An 18140-nucleotide genomic window follows, 5' to 3' on the forward strand; every position below is an offset into this window, starting at 1 on the left:
CCATCCAGAGGGACCTAAAACAGGCTGGAGTAACAGGCCAGTAAGGATCCTATGAAATTAAACATGGCCAAATTCAAACTCTGGCAACAGGAAACTGTGGTTTGACTGGTTGGGTAGCACTTCTGCTGAAAAGGCCCTGTGGGTCCAGTCAGACAGCAAGATGAATGTAAGCCAGCAAAGTGCCCTAGCAAACAGCATCCTGGACTGCATTTACAGAAGCATGGCAAATACATTGATGGAAAGGATTATCTCCCTCTCTGTTAAGCACTTGTTAGTTCTGCATCCTGTTTGAGGCTTACCAAAAGGAAGGAGCCCTGGGAAGAAATTGATAAACTGGAGGGAGTTTGGCAGATGGTCCCCAAGATGTCTGGGACTGAAGCACTTGCCCCCTGAGGAGAGGCTGAGGAAGCTGGAAAAGTTGGACTTGTTCAGCCCATAGAAAAGAAATTCATGGAGGCCGAAAAGGAGCCTTCCAATACACATGAGGTGGGAGGACAAGAGGAAAGGATAGAAGTGGAAAAAAGAGAAGTTCTGAGCAGATATAAAGAGAAACTTCTACCCTGTGAAGACAGTGAAGTTGTGAACAGGTTGCCTCGAGATGTTATGAAGTCTCCTTCCTAGGACTTACCAAGATAAGACTTCTCTGAGCAACCTGGTTTTGTCTCAACACCCAGCTTCTTTTGAGTAGGATGTTCAATTCCAACTTGAATTATCCTATGGTCTTATGATACCAAAGCTACTGCACAGAGTAACTTAAATTTTGCTTATGCTTCACAGATCACCTTTTAAATTCTTCAAAAGGAATTATATCTAGCTCTACATTACACTGCTTTTAACAGATCCTCAGCCCACTCTATGAAGTGCAAAAAATCTTGCTGACCCAAACTTTTCTGCTAGGTTACAGCTATTTCATGGCAGGAAGGATATTCACAACTGTGCAATGTAGTTTTGAGAACACTGGCAGAATAATTTTTTAATGCATCTTTCTGCACACACCAACTTACACATCACAGATGTGTCTCATTTACTCCAGAACACCTCTACTCAAACCCTAACATGTGGTTGGCTGAATCACTCTGTAAACTGCGCTGACAGGATTAGCTAGATATGGGAAAGATTCAGTTGCCCATACATAGTTTGGTTTGGTGCAATTTTGAGACTTCCTAACGTACTGTTTTGCAACACCTTGGTTTGTCACCCAGAAGAGTCTCTGCACTTCTGTCACTGCCATAAAAATATCTTGTATGCCCTAGGTGATTTCATGTGCCAGTGCGCATACATTCATGTACAGCTGAGTGGTGCCCCAGAGCACCCCAAATTTAATGGGTATTTAGGTACCTGTAAGTGTTTAAACCTATAGGTTACAGCACAGAGACATCTGCATTTTGGTGTCTTGGAGCTGAATCTCACCTAAGACTTCATTATATGACTGCTGAGTCTTCCAGCAGTAGTACTGTGTACTGTTGCAACAACTTTTGATTTGAGGAATGAATGACAAAGTCTGTTTAAATTGTTAGATGTTTGGAAAAAAAGTGATAAAGACAGTTTTCCCCTTCTGGCAACTCTAGCCATGATGTTCTGAGGCAGCTTAATACTACTTACTTTTGTTCTTTACCTGACTGCCAACTGCTTCAATTTCTCTTTCAAAGCAAAACCAACAACAGCAACAAAAAAAAAAATCTAAGAAATGTCTAAATCCATAAATCACTTATGAATGAAGATACATTTCTATTCATATATAAAATGACAGAAAGAAAAAGAAAAGAACAATAGAAAATCAAGCAGAGAAAAAGAAAATTTTTCAATGTCAATTTTCTCCATACTGCATCACATACTGAAAGTGCTGACATTTATACAACTTCAGCTCTACATAGATGTCTGTCAGATATTAAGCAGAGTAACCATTTGCATGCCTTTCAACATGAGCATGACAGCTAAATTTTATTCTATTCTGACAATCTTAGGGATATATTTCATCTCTTCATCTGTGTTTTCCTGTAAGCAAGATTCTTAATTGAAGGCAGTTTTCATTGTGCACTCAATAGACATATTTTATACTGTTTTGTTCATTATAGAAGGATTAGTCTGTACATAGCTTAAACAGAGGTAAAAGGAAGGGGAAAGGAAGTAAAAGCAGTTAAGAAATGGATTTCACAGGTGAAATAAACAGCACAAATAGGGCCACTGCTGAAAGCTTCCAGAGCTTTAAAGGAAGAGGGAGGGAGACATCAGCCTGTAAGACTGGAAACTGTGAAGCTAACTTAATCCCTTCTGTCCACTTAGATAATATTGTGGAGTCATACATATGTGGTAGAGTACAAAAAGTAGCCAACAGAAAAAAGCAAGGGAAAGGAACTTTTACAGGAACTGCAAATGGGTGGAGTAAAAAAAGCACAACTAATTTTAGAAACAGTGAAAGAGGATTATCAATGCCAAGAAACATTGCAGCAGCAGTTTCAGGAAGATCCAAAGAAGCCTTAGTTTTACTTCAGCCAACAGTTTCAAAGTCAAAAGGAGTTTTAATAGAGCAATAAGGACAGCAGACATCAAGACAAAGAACCCTTAACGAATAGAAAGAAGTGCTGAAACATGGGTGATCAGACAAGCAAGAATAAGTTTGTCTTGTTAATCCACAACCTGGATAGGGAAAAATTTTGTTTCTCTTATAATTTACATATATAACTGATAATCGTTTACCAATATCTTTCATATGTTGTATAATCTGATATCTTTTATGAGTTGAAATGTATATTAAAATAAATTAATACACACATCTTGCATGACAATGTATTTATATGAAGCTGAGAGTTTGCCATAGTTTCATGTATCTCAGTAAATTTAATTTGTTCTGTATAAGCCGAAGTAAAAATTTTTGAAGATGTTTGCAAGACTGAAGCCTTAAACAGAAAATTAAGCAAATTATGATACTTAATGACATTAAAAGGATGTTTATAAAAGATTGTTTAATACTCTGTAGTTTCTGTTCATGGATTTTTTTTTCTCATATGTAGCTAGATTTAAAGGCTTTGCATAGCATCATTTTTAGTCTTCTTTTCGAGTGTCTAGGCCGCAGTAGGTTTAGATACTACACTAAAGCCAGGCCATGTGAGGGTATCTTGTGAAAAAGAATCTTAAAAAAGCAATTTTCATAAATTTAACAGAACAGAAGATAATACAATTTGGCTCTTCCATATCCTGCCTAAAAAGTGACTATCAAACTAGTTTATTTTCTTTTATTTGAATGAAACAGCCAACAGGATTTTTCAGATTGTAATTGGTGCGAAGAGTAGGGTTTTCATAGTGGGGCACAGGTGGTGTGCACATGTGGCCTCTGTGATCGGAGGTCAGCAGCTGCCACATACTGGTCACAGCTGGTTCTAGTTGGCTTCATAGGACACAACTGAGCCCATCACCAGCATCTGTGGCATGTTGGTGAAAATGTATTTAAAACAGGAGACCCCACATGGTGTACCACATCCAGCTCTGGAGCCCTCAGCACAGGATATGGACCTGTTGTAGCAGGTCTAGAGGAGGGCCACAAAAATGATCACAGTGGGGTAGAACACGTCTCCAATGAAGAAAGGCTGAGAGAGTTGGGGTTCTTCAACCCAGAGAAGAGAAGGCTACAGGGAGACTTTATAGTGGCATTCCAGTAGTTAAAGGCAGCCTACAGGAAAGATGGGGACAGACTTTTTAGCAAGGCCTGTTGTGATATGACAAGGAGTGATGGTTTTAAACTAAGGAAGGGTAGATTTATACTAGATATAAGAAAGATTTTTTTTTACAATAGGGGTCGTGAAACACTGGAAGAGGTTGCCCAGGAAGGTGGTAGAAGCCCCATCCCTGTAAGGATTCAAGGTTAGGTTGGATGGGGCTCTGAGCAACCTGATCTAATTGAAGACGTACCTACTCACTGCAGGGGGTTGGACTAGATACCCCGTAAAAGTCACTTCCAGTCCAAACCTTTCTATGATTCTGTGAAAAGGCAGTGAACACTAAGAAGAAGGAACAAGACCAGGGAAAGAGTGCTCCATTTCTGGTGGTGTGACCTGATGCTAGGCCACTTAATATGACTCCCTCCTCCCTAGGCTGCTTGCCAATCCAGGGAAAGTCAGGCACATCTTGGGAGGGAATTCACCTTCTGACAGCCTGCAACTCCTGCTACTTGGATCATGGCACAAGTGGTATAATACCAGAAATGAACAATCTGGTAAGTCCCGGACTTGTGCAACTGGTGTAAAACACCAGCAGTGGCTTAACCAAGTTGAGGCCAAAGTGGAAAAAGTACTGTCCAAAGTCAATCATCTTAAATCCTCTAAACCTCAACTCCTCTGAAAGACACTCTGAGCAATACAGGATTGCAGTGGGCTGTGAATTAGCATCTCCCCATGTGCTGAGATGTATCTCAGAAGTAGCATTTGAACTACATCATCCACTGGAAAAGCAGATGGAAAGGGCAGGACAACATCAGACTTGTAGAGGCTAAATTTTGTCTCATTGAGGAATGGCAATAGAGCATTGTGAGATTTTTCTCTAAACTTGAGAAGGTGTAAATTTGACCTACCTGGTGTGGTCAGGAGTGGCTGTGAGTGCTTTGCTGCTGCTCAGGTCAAACCAGCACTCAAATATACTAACACAAATTATATAGTTGTGCAAACAAAATCATCAAGACAAGGAAGTGATTAGATGAAAAGAGTATTGAAGCGTCAAGCAGCGATGGACTAAGAAGTATGCATTGTTTTGAGGTTCAGATTTTGGAGTATGGCTCCTTCAAAAGATGCAAGAATAGAATAAGGTTAAAGTAGATAAATTGTTAAGAAATTACTGATTCTGACTATAGTGTAACAACATAGGAAATATGAAATTCAAAGGAAGTCAGAAAGATGTTACAGTTAAGACAATATGTATGTTAACTTATAGGGAAAAGAGTGGGGTTTTACAGCAGTTATTGCAATGTAGTACAATGATATTACAGGCCATTGAAAGCATTAACAGACACGCTCTCAAAAGTGATGCTGAAATAAACTCCTGAACAGAAAAACAGCATCTGTGCTGCATGGCTTTTTGGAATAAGTTTTTGCCTTTTACCAGTTACCTGGAAGATTCTGTGACAATTCATGTCAGCTTGCCAGTAAAACTACTGTTTGAAAATGACTTTACAGAAAGGCTTAAGTTGTATTTAACTGGAAAAAAATAAAGACTTTCTGCTTAGGAAACTGTCTTCTGCTTAGGAAACTCTCTGCCTCTGTCCTGGAAAGGTACACACTCTCCTGGGTGGAAAACTGGTTGGATGGCCAGGCCCAGAGAGTGGTGGTAAGTGGAGTTAACTAACTCTGACAGGCTGGAGGCCTGTCACAAGTGGTGTCCCCCAGGGCTCAGTGCTGGGTCCAGCCCTGTTCAATGTCTTTATCAATGACCTGGATGAAGGCATTGAGTGAAACCTTAGCAAGTTTGCAGACAACACTAAGCTGGGTGGAAGTGTCGATCTGCTGGAGGGTCGGGAGGCTCTGCAAAGGGATCTGAACAGGCTGGATCACTGGGCTGAAATCAGTGGCATGAGGTTCAACAAGGCCAAGTGCCGGGTCCTGCACTTGGGGCACAACAACCCTATGCAGTGCTACAGACTAGAGGAACAGTGGCCAGAAATCTGCCTGGAGGAGAAGGACCTGGGAGTGTTGGTTGACAGCCAACTGAACATGAGCCAGCAGTGTCCCCAGGTGGCCAAGAAAGCCAATGGCATCTTAGCTTGTATCAGAAATGGTGTGGCCAGCAGGTCCAGGGAGGTTATTCTCCCTCTGTACTCGGCACTGGTGAGACCGCTCCTTGAATCCTGTGTTCAGTTCTGGGTCCCTCACCATAAGAAGGATGTTGAGGCTCTGGAGCAAGTCCAGAGACTAGCAACGAGACTGGTGAAGCGGCTGGAGAACAAGTCTTACGATAAGCATCTGAGAGAACTGGGATTATTTAGCCTAGAGAAGATGAGGCTTTGGGGAGGCCTCATTGCTCTTTAAAACTACCTGAAAGGAGGTTGTGGAGAGGAGGGTGCTGGCCTCTTCTCCCAAGTGACAGGGGACAGGACAAGAGGGAATGGCCTCAAGCTCTGCCAGGGGAGGTTCAGGCTGGGCATCAGGAAAAATAGGCTGCCCAGGGAGGTGGTCGAGTCACCATCCCTGAGGGGGTTTAAAAGATGGGTACACCAGATAGGAATGGTTGGACTCAATGATCCAAGAGGTCTTTTCCAACCTGGTGATTCTATGATTCTAAGACTTAATTTCTTAACAAAATGAAATATTTTGTATTATACATTTTTATTTGTTTTTTAAACATATGAAAAATTTTTAGCACACTTATTTAATTTCCTGAAACTCTCACCCTTAGCCTACCACCAACACAGAAACCACTCCTCACAAATACCTTACAATGCATTTTTCCATTTCTTTCTATCAAGATTAAATTTTATTCAACTTACATGCTTGGGTATGCACGTTTAATACTTTTTCATGTTGAAATTATTTACGGAGAACCTATGTTTTTTAAAGTGTTGTAAAAGGTATTTTATTTATTTTAAGCATTGTGAACTACTGCAAAATTTCACAACTTACTACAGAGTACACATTAACATACATTCATCTATATACCACTAAAAAGTAGATTTCAAACCAACACAATGTTGAAAACCCCATAATGTAATCACCACAAACTTAGGAGGTAAAGAGAAGTAGGAGATCTACAGTATATTCAATTCTTCCACACCTATCAACTCATGCATTTAATATGACTTGAAAAAACCACATTTTGAAACTAAACACAAGTCTATTCCCTTTCATTACCTATTACCTCACTCTTTCAGCAGGAATGTAAGTATGTGTGTCATCTGAGACACAGCTTGTTCTCCTTTTCTTGGTAGTTCAAAAATTAACATCTCAACGATCCATATTTCTTCACAGAAACCACCAAAATAATTTTCACATGGGTTTTTTTCAATTGTGGTGTAGGATCTAACAGAGCAACTTCCTATTCATATCTTTCAACAGTCTGGTAAGCTAGTGATTTCTCAGTAAAGGGTGTGGTTTATTGTATTGGGTATGACAGATACTATACAAAAAATGAGTCAGTGCTTTTTGTAAACAGTTATAGCAGTCCTGGAGCTACAGTACGAAGGCTCATTTACCTAAATTCACTCAGAATATATGTTCCAGAACATCTATGAACTTGGGAAGTCTAAATAGAGATATACAATATTTACTGAAATAGTAGACAAATTTGCTCAGTTCTTTTATAGAATATATTATCTGAGGCAATCGCACAGAGTTCTAAAGTGTTCATTATTATAAAAGATCAATCACTTGAAAAAATTAGTCTTAGTCTTTTGTTAGTTGAAATTTTTACATTGGTTGATTATTTTTATCAGATTCTGCAAACATTTATGTAGGTATTGTCTTCCTATGCTAAATTTCCCATAGAAAACTGTAAAATAGATTCCTAAACTAAATCTCATTCAGAATGCTGTGATTTTTTTTTAATTAGATAAATGGAAAAGCACAGAAGTACAAAAAGGGCTACTGTTCCCTGAAGATCCATTGATACACTGTAGATATGGAAAATATTATTAACACTAATGCTTGTGAAAAAGCAGACAGTATTATCAAACACATATGAAGCTCAGTTTTCTTTATTACTTCATCATTCTAATGACCTTGTTCCAAACGGTGATATTCCCAAGTTAATGATTCAGATACTTTCACTCAATCAAAATAATGCTTGTTCATAAAAACAGTGGATAAGAATCTTACAGGTTAATTAAACCCTTAATAGAACAACACATTCAGAAATAGGTAGTAAGAGCTAATAGTGATTAAATGGTACATTAGTAAATGGAAACGTACTCACTGTTTAACAAACATGACTTGTACTACCGTTGATGCATTTACACATTTTAATGAACAAAACATTATTTCTGTATCTGTTAGTATCTTTCAGAATACTAGGGCCATTTTAAAAGCTATTTGCACAGGGTAAAGTGAAGTAGATATCTGCTGTACATTTTTATAATTGCATTTAGATAATACATCACGCATAACCTAACATACTGTAATTGGATAGAGCATGTTGAATTTACCATTTATGCAAATACAAACTGTACTTTTTTGAGGACTTTTTAAAATGGCCCTTCCCATATGCTCTACAGCTTCAGGGACTGTTTTTCATTAACAAAAACAATCACAGCAAAAAATATATTTCTTTAAATGTACCTTGGTAGTGAGCACTAAATCCACGGTATCGGTGATTGCTGTCTGTTACAAAACGTAGCCTCAGCCAGTTTTTGTTGCTGATGACTGGAGGAGGTATATTCATTCCAGAAAGCCTGATTAAAAAAAAATAAAATAAAAAAGATTGAGAAATTATCAAGGCTGAAGATCAATAGATACTAAAAAACCTTTGATAAAGGTCTTGTATGGACAACTTTTTTTTTAAAAAAAGCCCACACATTCATTGACATGCCTTCTGTTGGACTTCTTATTTATGACAGAATACTATTACCACAAGCATGAACGAACAAGATTGTACATTCTGCATGAGCGACTGAGTGGGTACAAATAAGCACTAATCCAGAAACTACGCAGTCACATTACTGGTCAGGCACAGCAGTCACATGATATAAGTATATGACACTCAGGCTAGAAGGAGTTTGTGTCTATCCAGTTCAGTCAATAGGATAAGCAGAACATTGCTTTTGCCATCAGGTAAAGGATTGTACCCTGTGACTTTCCTGTTCAAACAATGAAACCGGAGATCTACAACTATGAAACACCTATTTTTCAAGAGTAGTATTTTTCTCAATTCAGGGTACAAAGAAATTAAAAATATTCCATCACAGAATCATAGATTTGTTTATGTTGGAAAAGACCTTTAAGATCATCAAGTCTAACCATAAACCTAGTGCTGCCAATGCCTCAATTAAACCATGTCCTTAAGCATTACCTAACCATCATTTAAATATCTCCAGTGATGGTGACTTAACCACTTCCCTGGGCAGCTTGTTCCAATGCTTAATAACCCTTTCAGTGACAGAATATAATTTAAATTCCCATCTAAAGCTCCCCTGGCATAACTTGAGGCCATTTCTTATTGTTACATGGGAGAAGAGGTCAATAACCACCACACTAAAACCACTTTTCAGGTAGTTGTAGAGAGCAATAAGGTCTCCCTTCAGCCTCCTTTCCTGTTCCAGGCCCTTCATCAATTTTGTTGCTCTTCTTTGCAAATGCTCCAGACACTCAATGACTTTTTTCTACTGAGGGATCCAAAACTGAACCTAGCATTAGAGGTGCAGCCTCACCAGTGACAAATACAGGGGGACAGTCACTTCTCTAGTACTGCTGGCCACACCTTTTCTAATACAAGACAGGATGCTATTGGACTTCTTAGCCACCTGAGCATGCTGCCAGCTCACACTCAGACAAGTATTGACCAACACTCCCAGATCCTTTCCATATTTTCCAGGGCTCAGTGCTGGGTCCAGCCCTGTTCAGTGTCTTTATCAATGACATGGATGAAGGCATTGAGAGCACCCTTAGCAAGTTTGAAGATGACACTAAGCTGGGTGGAAGTGTCAATCTGCTGGAGGGTAGGGAGGCTCTGCAAAGGGATCTAAACAGGCTGGACTGCTGGGCTGAGACCAATGGGATGAGGTTTAACAAGGCCAAATGCCGGGTCCTGCACTTGGGGCACAGCAACCCTATGCAGTGCTACAGACTAGGAGAAGTCTGGCTAGAAAGCTGCCTGGAGGAGAAAGACCTGGGGATGCTGGTTGACAGCAACTTAACATGAGCCAGCAGTGTGCCCAGGTGGCCAAGAAGGCCAATGGCATCATGGCTTGTATCAGAAACGGTGTGACCAGCAGGTCCAGGGAGGTTTTTCTCCCACTGTACTCGGCACTGGTGAGACCGCTCCTCGAATCCTGTGTTCAGTTCTGGGCCCCTCACCACAAGAAGGATGTTGAGGCTCTGGAGTGTGTCCAGAGAAGAGCAACGAAGCTGGTGAGGGGGCTGGAGAACAAGACTTACGAGGAGCGTCTGAGAGAGCTGGGGTTGTTTAGCCTAGAGAAGATGAGGCTGAGGGGAGACCTTATTGTTGTAGAAAGGAGGGTGCTGGCCTCTTCTCCCAAGTGACAAGGGACAGGACAAGAAGGACTGGTCTCAAGCTCCGCCAGAGGAGGTTCAGGCTGGACATCAGAAAAAAAACTCACGGAAAGTGTCATTGGGCACTGGAACAGGCTGCCCAGGAGAGTGGTTGATTCACCTTCCCTGGAGGTGTTTAAAAGACGGATGGATGAGGTGCTGAGGGGTATGGTTTAGTGACTGATAGGAATGGTTGAACTTGATGATCCTGTGGGTCTTTTCCAACCTAGTGATTCTGTGATTCTATGATTCATTCTGCTTCCAATCCCTGTCTTCTTTTTCAGGGGGCTGGGTACCCAGAGAACAACCAGACTTTTTATTAAAGACTGAGACAATGGAGTCATCAAGTACTTCAGCTTTTTCCTCTTCCTTTGTCACTATATTTCTGGCCTGCATCCGCTGAAGGATGAAGATTCCCCTTAGCCCTGCTTTTGTTGCTAATGTTTTTATAGAAACACTTTTAATTGTCTTCTGTGACACTAACCAGATTAAGTTCCAGGTGGGCTTTGGCCCTTCTAATTTTCATCCAACGTAACCTCACAACATCTTTGTAATCATCCCAAGTTGTCTGCCCCTTCTTCTAAAGTCATAATCTTCTTTTTTTTAACTTCAGTGAATCTCAAAATCGGTTATTGAAAGTACAAGCAAGTAGGGAATTGTAGTTGATTGACATCAGCTAGCAGCTAAGCACTACAGAGCAACTCACTCACTCCCCTCCATTCCCCCATCAGCAGGATAGGGGAGAGACCATAAAGAGCAAAAGCAGGAAAACTCCTCTGTAAAAATAAAGACTCTCCAGAAGTCAATTTAATAAGTGAAGATGGGAGAAAAATACAGAAGTAATCCAATTGATACAAAAGGAATAATTCACCACTTCCCACGAGTAGATAAACCAAGCCAGTCTCCAAGAAATAGCTATGTGCCCTCCAGTCCCTCTCCTCATCTTTAATTGTTGACTATGATGTTAATAGGTATGGAATATCATTTTGGTCACTTTACATCAGCTGTGTAGGTTTTGTCTTTCCCAGCACCTTCTCTATCCTGGCCTGCTCACTATGGGAATGGAGCGAGGGATAAAGAAAGCCTTGATGCTGTGCAAGCAGTACTTAACAAAACTGCTGGTGCACTAACAGCTTAGATTTAGCCAGAAATCCAAAACACAGCACAATGTAGTATTCTATGAAGAAAATTAAATCTAAACCGCTAGACCCAGTATGCAAAATCATCTGGATTTTTTATTTTTTTTCTGTTTGTTTTTTTTTTAGCGTCTGGACATTACTTCAATTACTGTAGTCTTTCGTCTTGACTTGCTCATTAGGAAGGTCTGAATTAGATTTAATATTTTTTTTTATTAGATGACTTGTTATAGTTTGAAAGAAGGTGAATAAGCTTTAAATAAACAATCCTTCCATTTATAATACAAAAAAACATAAAGACAAGTAAGAGAGATCTTCAGGACGTCAACATACTTAACTATATCTTTCCATTTATTTCTAAACAGAGCTCTTCCTGTAGTTCAAGTATACCATTTTATGTTCAGATATTGCAGGTTCGGCTTCCATTTTTGGGAAAGGAAGGCAAGGGAAGACAAGGGAAGGCTTCAGTGAAACAGTTCATAAAGGTATTCAGACAATCCACAAGTGAGAGAATGAGTGGATTCTTTTTTAGAAATTCCTTGCTTTTATAAAGGACTTTTCATCTAACCTTTGAAGTGACTTTGAAAAATGCAATAATGTCATTATCAATACTGTTATCGCCGTTTTGCAGACAGAGAAACTCATGCACAGAAAGAGAAAGCCGTTTCAGTCACCTAGGAGACAAGTAACTAAAAGAAAATTCTAAGAAAAATACTGCAAGTTCTAAGCTCTGGCTCTTACAACTAAAATCAAATCAGCAATTGACTGGTGAATGCCTGCACATACTCTTCTGTATTGCACAGTCCTCCCTTACCCCTCATTATTCAATTAGAAACTTTTGCTCTCAGTTTTCTTGAAAAAGGCATGCTTTTCAAGTATAAATGAATTTGACAATTTGAAATTCCTTATTAAAAAAAATGTCTGGATAATTTCACACAGTAGTCTGTGCTGAAATACAGCTTCACTTTTATTTATAGAGTTAAATTGTTTTTTTCCAGCTGTCCTATGATAAGCTTTGTAGTAAAGTGAGATGAATTTGATTATTTTAAAAAATAAAAGTGGTATAATCAAAACTACAAAAAAAATCAAACCAAAATATTTCACCATCTAAATAAAATATTTTGACTCTATTTCACTTCAAGTTGCGTCAACTTGTTTTCATTAGACATCTCAGTTTCTCTAAACACTATTTCTGAAAATAAATTTATTATATTAAGTGTTTGGACTATCACCATAAAAAGAGCAAAGTTTTGACCAGACAGAACAGCGGCGTCTTCTAACGGTCTATTCTTTGCATCACTGTAAGTGTATACAAGGTTTAGAATCATATTGTGGTAGCAGTATGCGAAAGCACAGCTAGCTAAAATAGTAATGTAAATTAACTGTAAGGTCAAGAAAGCAAAGGCAAGTTTATGGAGAACAAATTTTTGTTCCTCTTTGTCTTCATACAGTGCCTAGAGTTATATCTGAGCTTTCTGTCTGTCCTTTAGACTACAGATGAAGGACAAGCCTAAAGCCTAAAAACTTAACATGGAAAATATTAATTAATGCTAAATGTCAGGGGTTCTCTTGCCTACCTAAGGGCTAGGAAGTCAAATTTTTCCCATTCATCTTGCACTCAACACTCGTATTTCCCATTATTTCATTAGTGTGAAAGTATTTCCCATTATTTCATTAGTGTGAAATAGTTCCTAGACCAGGAAGTAGTTCTTATTTCCCCAAGCCTTGTCTTGGAATTGTGCCAGAGCTAAATGGGCAACTGACCTTCATAACACTGAATGAAGTTGCTTCCATTCTCACAGTAAATCAGATTTCTTTAGGGAGGGTCAGCCCTAAGGAATGTGTGCAGCCCCACCGTTAATTGCTTCCAGATTTTCAGTTGGCTTAGTGTTGTTAGAGACAATGACCATGCGAGTGGTGAGGCACTGGAACGGGTTGCAAAGGCAAGTTGTATATGCCCCATCCCTGGAGGTGTTCAAGGCCAGGCTGGATGGGGCCTTGGGTAATCTGATTTAGTGGGATGTCCCTGCCCATGGCAGGGGTGTTGTAACTACATGATCTTTAAGGCCCCTTCCAACCCTAACTATTCTATGATTCTATGATTAAGGTGCACAGTGGGACTTTTAGCTCTGTTTTTTTCCGATTTGCCACTCAGCCAGGACCAAAATATTCTCCTGCAAACCACTGGAAATTTCATGAAGTTATATATCACATTGAGATACAGAATTTCATTAAATAAAAGCCCTGAACTAGCTGAATTTCCTTTCCTGCTTAGTTTTACTATACAGTGCATTTTTCTAGCTATTAAATTGCATTTGCACATTGCTCTGTACCTATTAGTGAGAATTGTGCTACAACATGCATTCAGCAAGAGGTAGAAGTCTGCATTTAATTAGAAATCATTAAATGTTTCTGCATTGTCACTGTGAATTTCAGTATAAGGTCACTTTATGACTGTTAGAGGGTGTGTTTAAGTTATGAATATCTTGTTACAAATGTAAGAAGTGTACTTCAGTGTGATGCTTGGGTTTTGGAAGTTAGAGGTTTAATTAGCTGTTCTTTTTGGTACAGCTATTTCTCTGTATAATACTATTATCTAATGATGCAAGACAAAACAGCTCTTTTATTTAAATTCTCACCCTGTAACTAAAGAAATTGTTAAGCAAAGAGGTAACAACCTTTCACTGCTTACCTACTGAGAACAGACCTATTACTGGAAGAGGTCTAACTGAATAACTGAAACAAAAATAAGGCTGTAAAACGTTTCCTATTTCGACTAGTAGTTATTCTGCCTATAACAAAGTTTCTTTTTAAGAATCACAAACACATGTGAAAAAAACCCCTAGAAGTTTCATGTCCAGTGCATGAGAAAACCTCACCCTAGCCTTTTAAACATGCTTACAGTAAAAGACAGCTTTTATTTTTAAAATGGCTACTATCTAGTTAAGTTTACCTATCAAATCAATTATTCATTAACACATCTAACTTTGAAAGCTATGGTTTATACTTGATGCTAACTAAGCACACGCTGACATTGGCTGAGTTCTAATTAAATTCACAGTTCCTAAAATCTGATCTTTATAGTTCGTGTTTGCTATGGGATTGTTCCCAGAAAGTAGATTTGCAAGCTGACAGAATTTATAATGGCAGCTAGCAAAAAATGATTGCTTATTCTGCTCATATAAGTGCCCCTTTTCTAACATCAATTTATATTCTCAACAAATTATAAAGCTGGTCACCATTACCATAATGCATTGGCAGTCCAACGCACTTCTGTGCCAGCTACTATTTCAAGCATAACTACAGTGCATCATCTACACCATTTTCCCAAAATTTAAAGAAAAACACCATATCTACCATAAAGAAAATGCAGCTTTCTCATCTTTGTTTGTAGTTTAAAAGATATAGCTCTCCCTCAAACTGCACAGAATCCTGCATAGCAAATTTTAGTCAACAGACAGTAGGCTTCCCTTCTGCAGTTGTCCTTCATAAACTCTTAGAAATGTTCATGGAGAATCTTCAGATCATTGACCGCGAACCAGATATTTAAACTGTCTCACCATTATGTGCAGTCAACAATATTTGAATTAGTCTGCTACCTAATGTAAAATATATTTGGTGAAAAAAAATCTGCTTACTGAAATAACACACGTTTGCTGCAAATTAAGGGATTTGTAGAAGACTAAAGCTATGCATGTGGATGTGTCAGTAATTTTCCCCATCTTTGCATCTTATTTGCTTTGAGACTGTGGGTAAATCACAATTTACAGAAGAAATAAGACAATAACATTTCTGAGTATCAAAATTTTATTTGGTTTGCACTTCCTTATAGCATCATACCTCCATCCTCTTCTTTTCTATTCAGAAATCTGCACTATTTCAGATGTCATTTTCAAAAATCACTCTGCTTTAGGCTAACTGATCCATCAGATTCAAGTAGCATTTTATTCTCCCTCAAAAGCCTAACACATAGTTCCCATCCTATGTGGCAAAGTGGAATTGAAGGTCGGTATCCTTGGGTTTCTAATGTAAAAGTTCACATCCTTCATTTCCTCCAGAGACATACTGACATATCATAAAATACCATACACTTACTTTAACATTTGAAATGCACATTGCCAGCTAGCTATAATTTACAAGTAGTTTAAAAGTACTTGCCATGTCCATGTACCAAAATAAATTTAATTACTAAAGGTCTTCTAAAACTGTATTTCTTACAAACAGAAATCAAAGCAGAAGGCCTATCCTGCATTGTGCATGCTAGTGGAGTTTAATACTTACATAGCATAATACAAAAGACAGTAGCTTCCTGCCTCCTTGAAAGCAGAGGAAAGACCAATGCGATAGGACAGCACCTGATCAGTGATTTATCTGGTTTGGTTAAATTTTACCTAAATTAGGAAGCAGATGTATTGAACACAAATGTGAAGTATCAGCCACTTACAGCTTATTGTGTTTCCTGTACTTGTATAGAATGCATTCATTAGCAAAGACTGTTAGCATCCTTTCCTCTGTTCTCCATAATTGCCCTGATCCCATAAAACAACAACTTTTGTAACAAGATTCATAATGAACACCTATTGTAAAAAGATCCACTCCACAATGTAAATGTATGGGCACTCATGTGTGGATACGAGACCAAAACTCAGATTTCTGATCTTAAAAAAATAACAGTTCTGTTTAGAAAGAACCAGATTCATGCTGAAGAAACAAAGCAGAAAATAACTCAATACTTAAAACATTGCTTGATTTGAAAGTCCTGAAGGATTTAATTGTTAAACTAAGGTATCCTTCATTTCATCAACCCAATTAATAAGACATTTACATTGGAGCTCAGACAATAACCTAACCATTAACCTTTTGGTCAAACACTGAACAAGTAAGCTTCTTGTATGACTAGGCCTATCAATATCCTTTCTGTTTCCAGTTCTGGTGATGAGATTAATGGGTCTTAATGGCAGTCATTATAAAGGCCTATTGCAAGACAGCTTCTGGTACCAGCCTTTTTTTCCTAACTTTTTTTTCCTGGAAATGTTCTATCCAAATTATATTAAATCATTAAAGAGCAAGGACACTGTGATGTATATTGTCAAACAGCCAAAGAAATCTCTCTTCTGTCTATTACAAAATCTATTGCTGTCTAAACTGAGAACTCAAGACTTGAATTTTGTTGAAGATATTAAATAGATGTTACATACTAATAGATATTTTCAGTTATCTTTTAATAAAAGGACAGGTAAACAAGATGGATAGTTATCTGTAAATTGTTCTTTTGTGAAAGTATCTCCAATATAAACATTCAAGGAGCATGGAAGTAAATATTTTCAGAGCTGCAGATTTCCTAGAATTTTAACTGCAGCTCACATTTATGCAGCATTAACATATATAATACTGGTATGTCTGTATTACAAAAAATCAATCCTCTCATCCATATCACTGATAAATATCACTGATAAAGATAAGAAGACTGTCTCCAACAATGAGCCCTGGGGAACACCATCTGTGACCAGTCACCAAATGGATTTAGCTCCATCCTCCACTACTCTCTGGGCTTGGCCATCCCGCCTATTTTTTACCCAGTGAAGAGTGCACCTGTCTAAGCCATGAACTGCCAGCTTCTCTAGGAAGATACTTAGGCAGACAGTGTCAAAGACTTTACTGAAGTAAAGACATCCACAGCATTTCCCACCTCCACCAGGTGGGTGACCTGGTCTTAGAAGGATATCAAGTTGGTCAAGAACGACCTGCCCTTCATGAACAGAAGGTGGCTGGGCCTGCACCTGCCAGGTGAGTGCTTTCAAGATGAACTGCTCCCTGATCTTCCTTGATACCATGGTAAGGCTGAGAGGCCTGTAGTTTCAGGGATTCACTTACATCCCTTCTGGTAGCATTATACTGGCAAGCCTCCAGTCATCTGGGACCTCTCCTGTTGACCAGGACTGATGATAAATGATAGAGAGTGTCTTGGCAAGCTCTTCCTCCAGCTCCCTCAGTACTTTTTGGTGAATCCCATCTGACGCCATAGACCAGTGAATATTCAAGTGATGTAGCAGGTCATTGACTAATTCCTCCTGGATTACGGGGGCAGTTATCCTGCTCTCTATACCTGTCTTCCAACTCAGAGGTATGAATAGCGAGACCATACAGTCCCTGTTGGTGACTAGGGAGACCATACAGTCCTTATTGGACGCAGAAGGAACAACAGTGACAGGGGATGAGGAAAAGGCTGAGGTACTTAACGCCTTCTTTGCGTCAGTCCCTAATTGTAAAGAAAGTTGTTCTGTCTGTGTACAAACCCAGGAGCTAGAGGAGCAAAATGAGGCTCCCATGATCCAAGAGGAGGTGGTCAGAGCCTTGCTAGCCCGACTAGACACCCACAAGTCTATGGGGCCCGATGGGATTCATCCAAGGGTATTGAAGGAGCTGGTGGATGTGCTGGCCAAACCCCTTTCCATCATCTTCCAACAGTCCTGGAAAACTGGGGAAGTCCCACTGGACTGGAGGCTGGCTGATGTTGTGCCCATCTACAAGAAGGGTCACAGGGAGGACCCAGGGAACTACAGGCCTGTCAGTCTGACCTCAGTGCCAGGGAAAGTCATGGAACAGGTGATCCTGAGTGCTATCATGAAGCACATGCAAGAGAACCAGGTGATCAGGCCCAGTCAACACGGGTTCACAAAAGGCAGATCTTGCTGAACTAACCTGATCGCCTTCTATGACAAAGTGACTCGGCTGCTGGATGAGGGAAAGGCTGTGGATGTGGTCTTCCTGGACTTCAGTAAAGCCTTTGACACAGTTTCTCACAGCATGCCGGTGTGACCAG

At 39.3% G+C, this 18140-nt stretch overlaps 1 protein-coding gene across 1 annotated transcript in view; it reads right to left on the reverse strand.

Moving 5' to 3' along the window:
* CSMD3 (CUB and Sushi multiple domains 3) overlaps positions 1-18140 on the reverse strand; it is a 608404-nt gene that overhangs the window by 380322 nt on the left and 209942 nt on the right. Inside the window, exon 6 of the mRNA XM_069854554.1 lies at positions 8253-8365. Coding sequence (XP_069710655.1) covers positions 8253-8365 — 113 coding nt within the window. The remainder of the gene's footprint in view (positions 1-8252; positions 8366-18140) is intronic.

The sequence above is a fragment of the Phaenicophaeus curvirostris genome, chromosome 3 (assembly GCF_032191515.1).
Source record: "Phaenicophaeus curvirostris isolate KB17595 chromosome 3, BPBGC_Pcur_1.0, whole genome shotgun sequence".
Classification (NCBI taxonomy): Eukaryota; Metazoa; Chordata; class Aves; order Cuculiformes; family Cuculidae; genus Phaenicophaeus; species Phaenicophaeus curvirostris.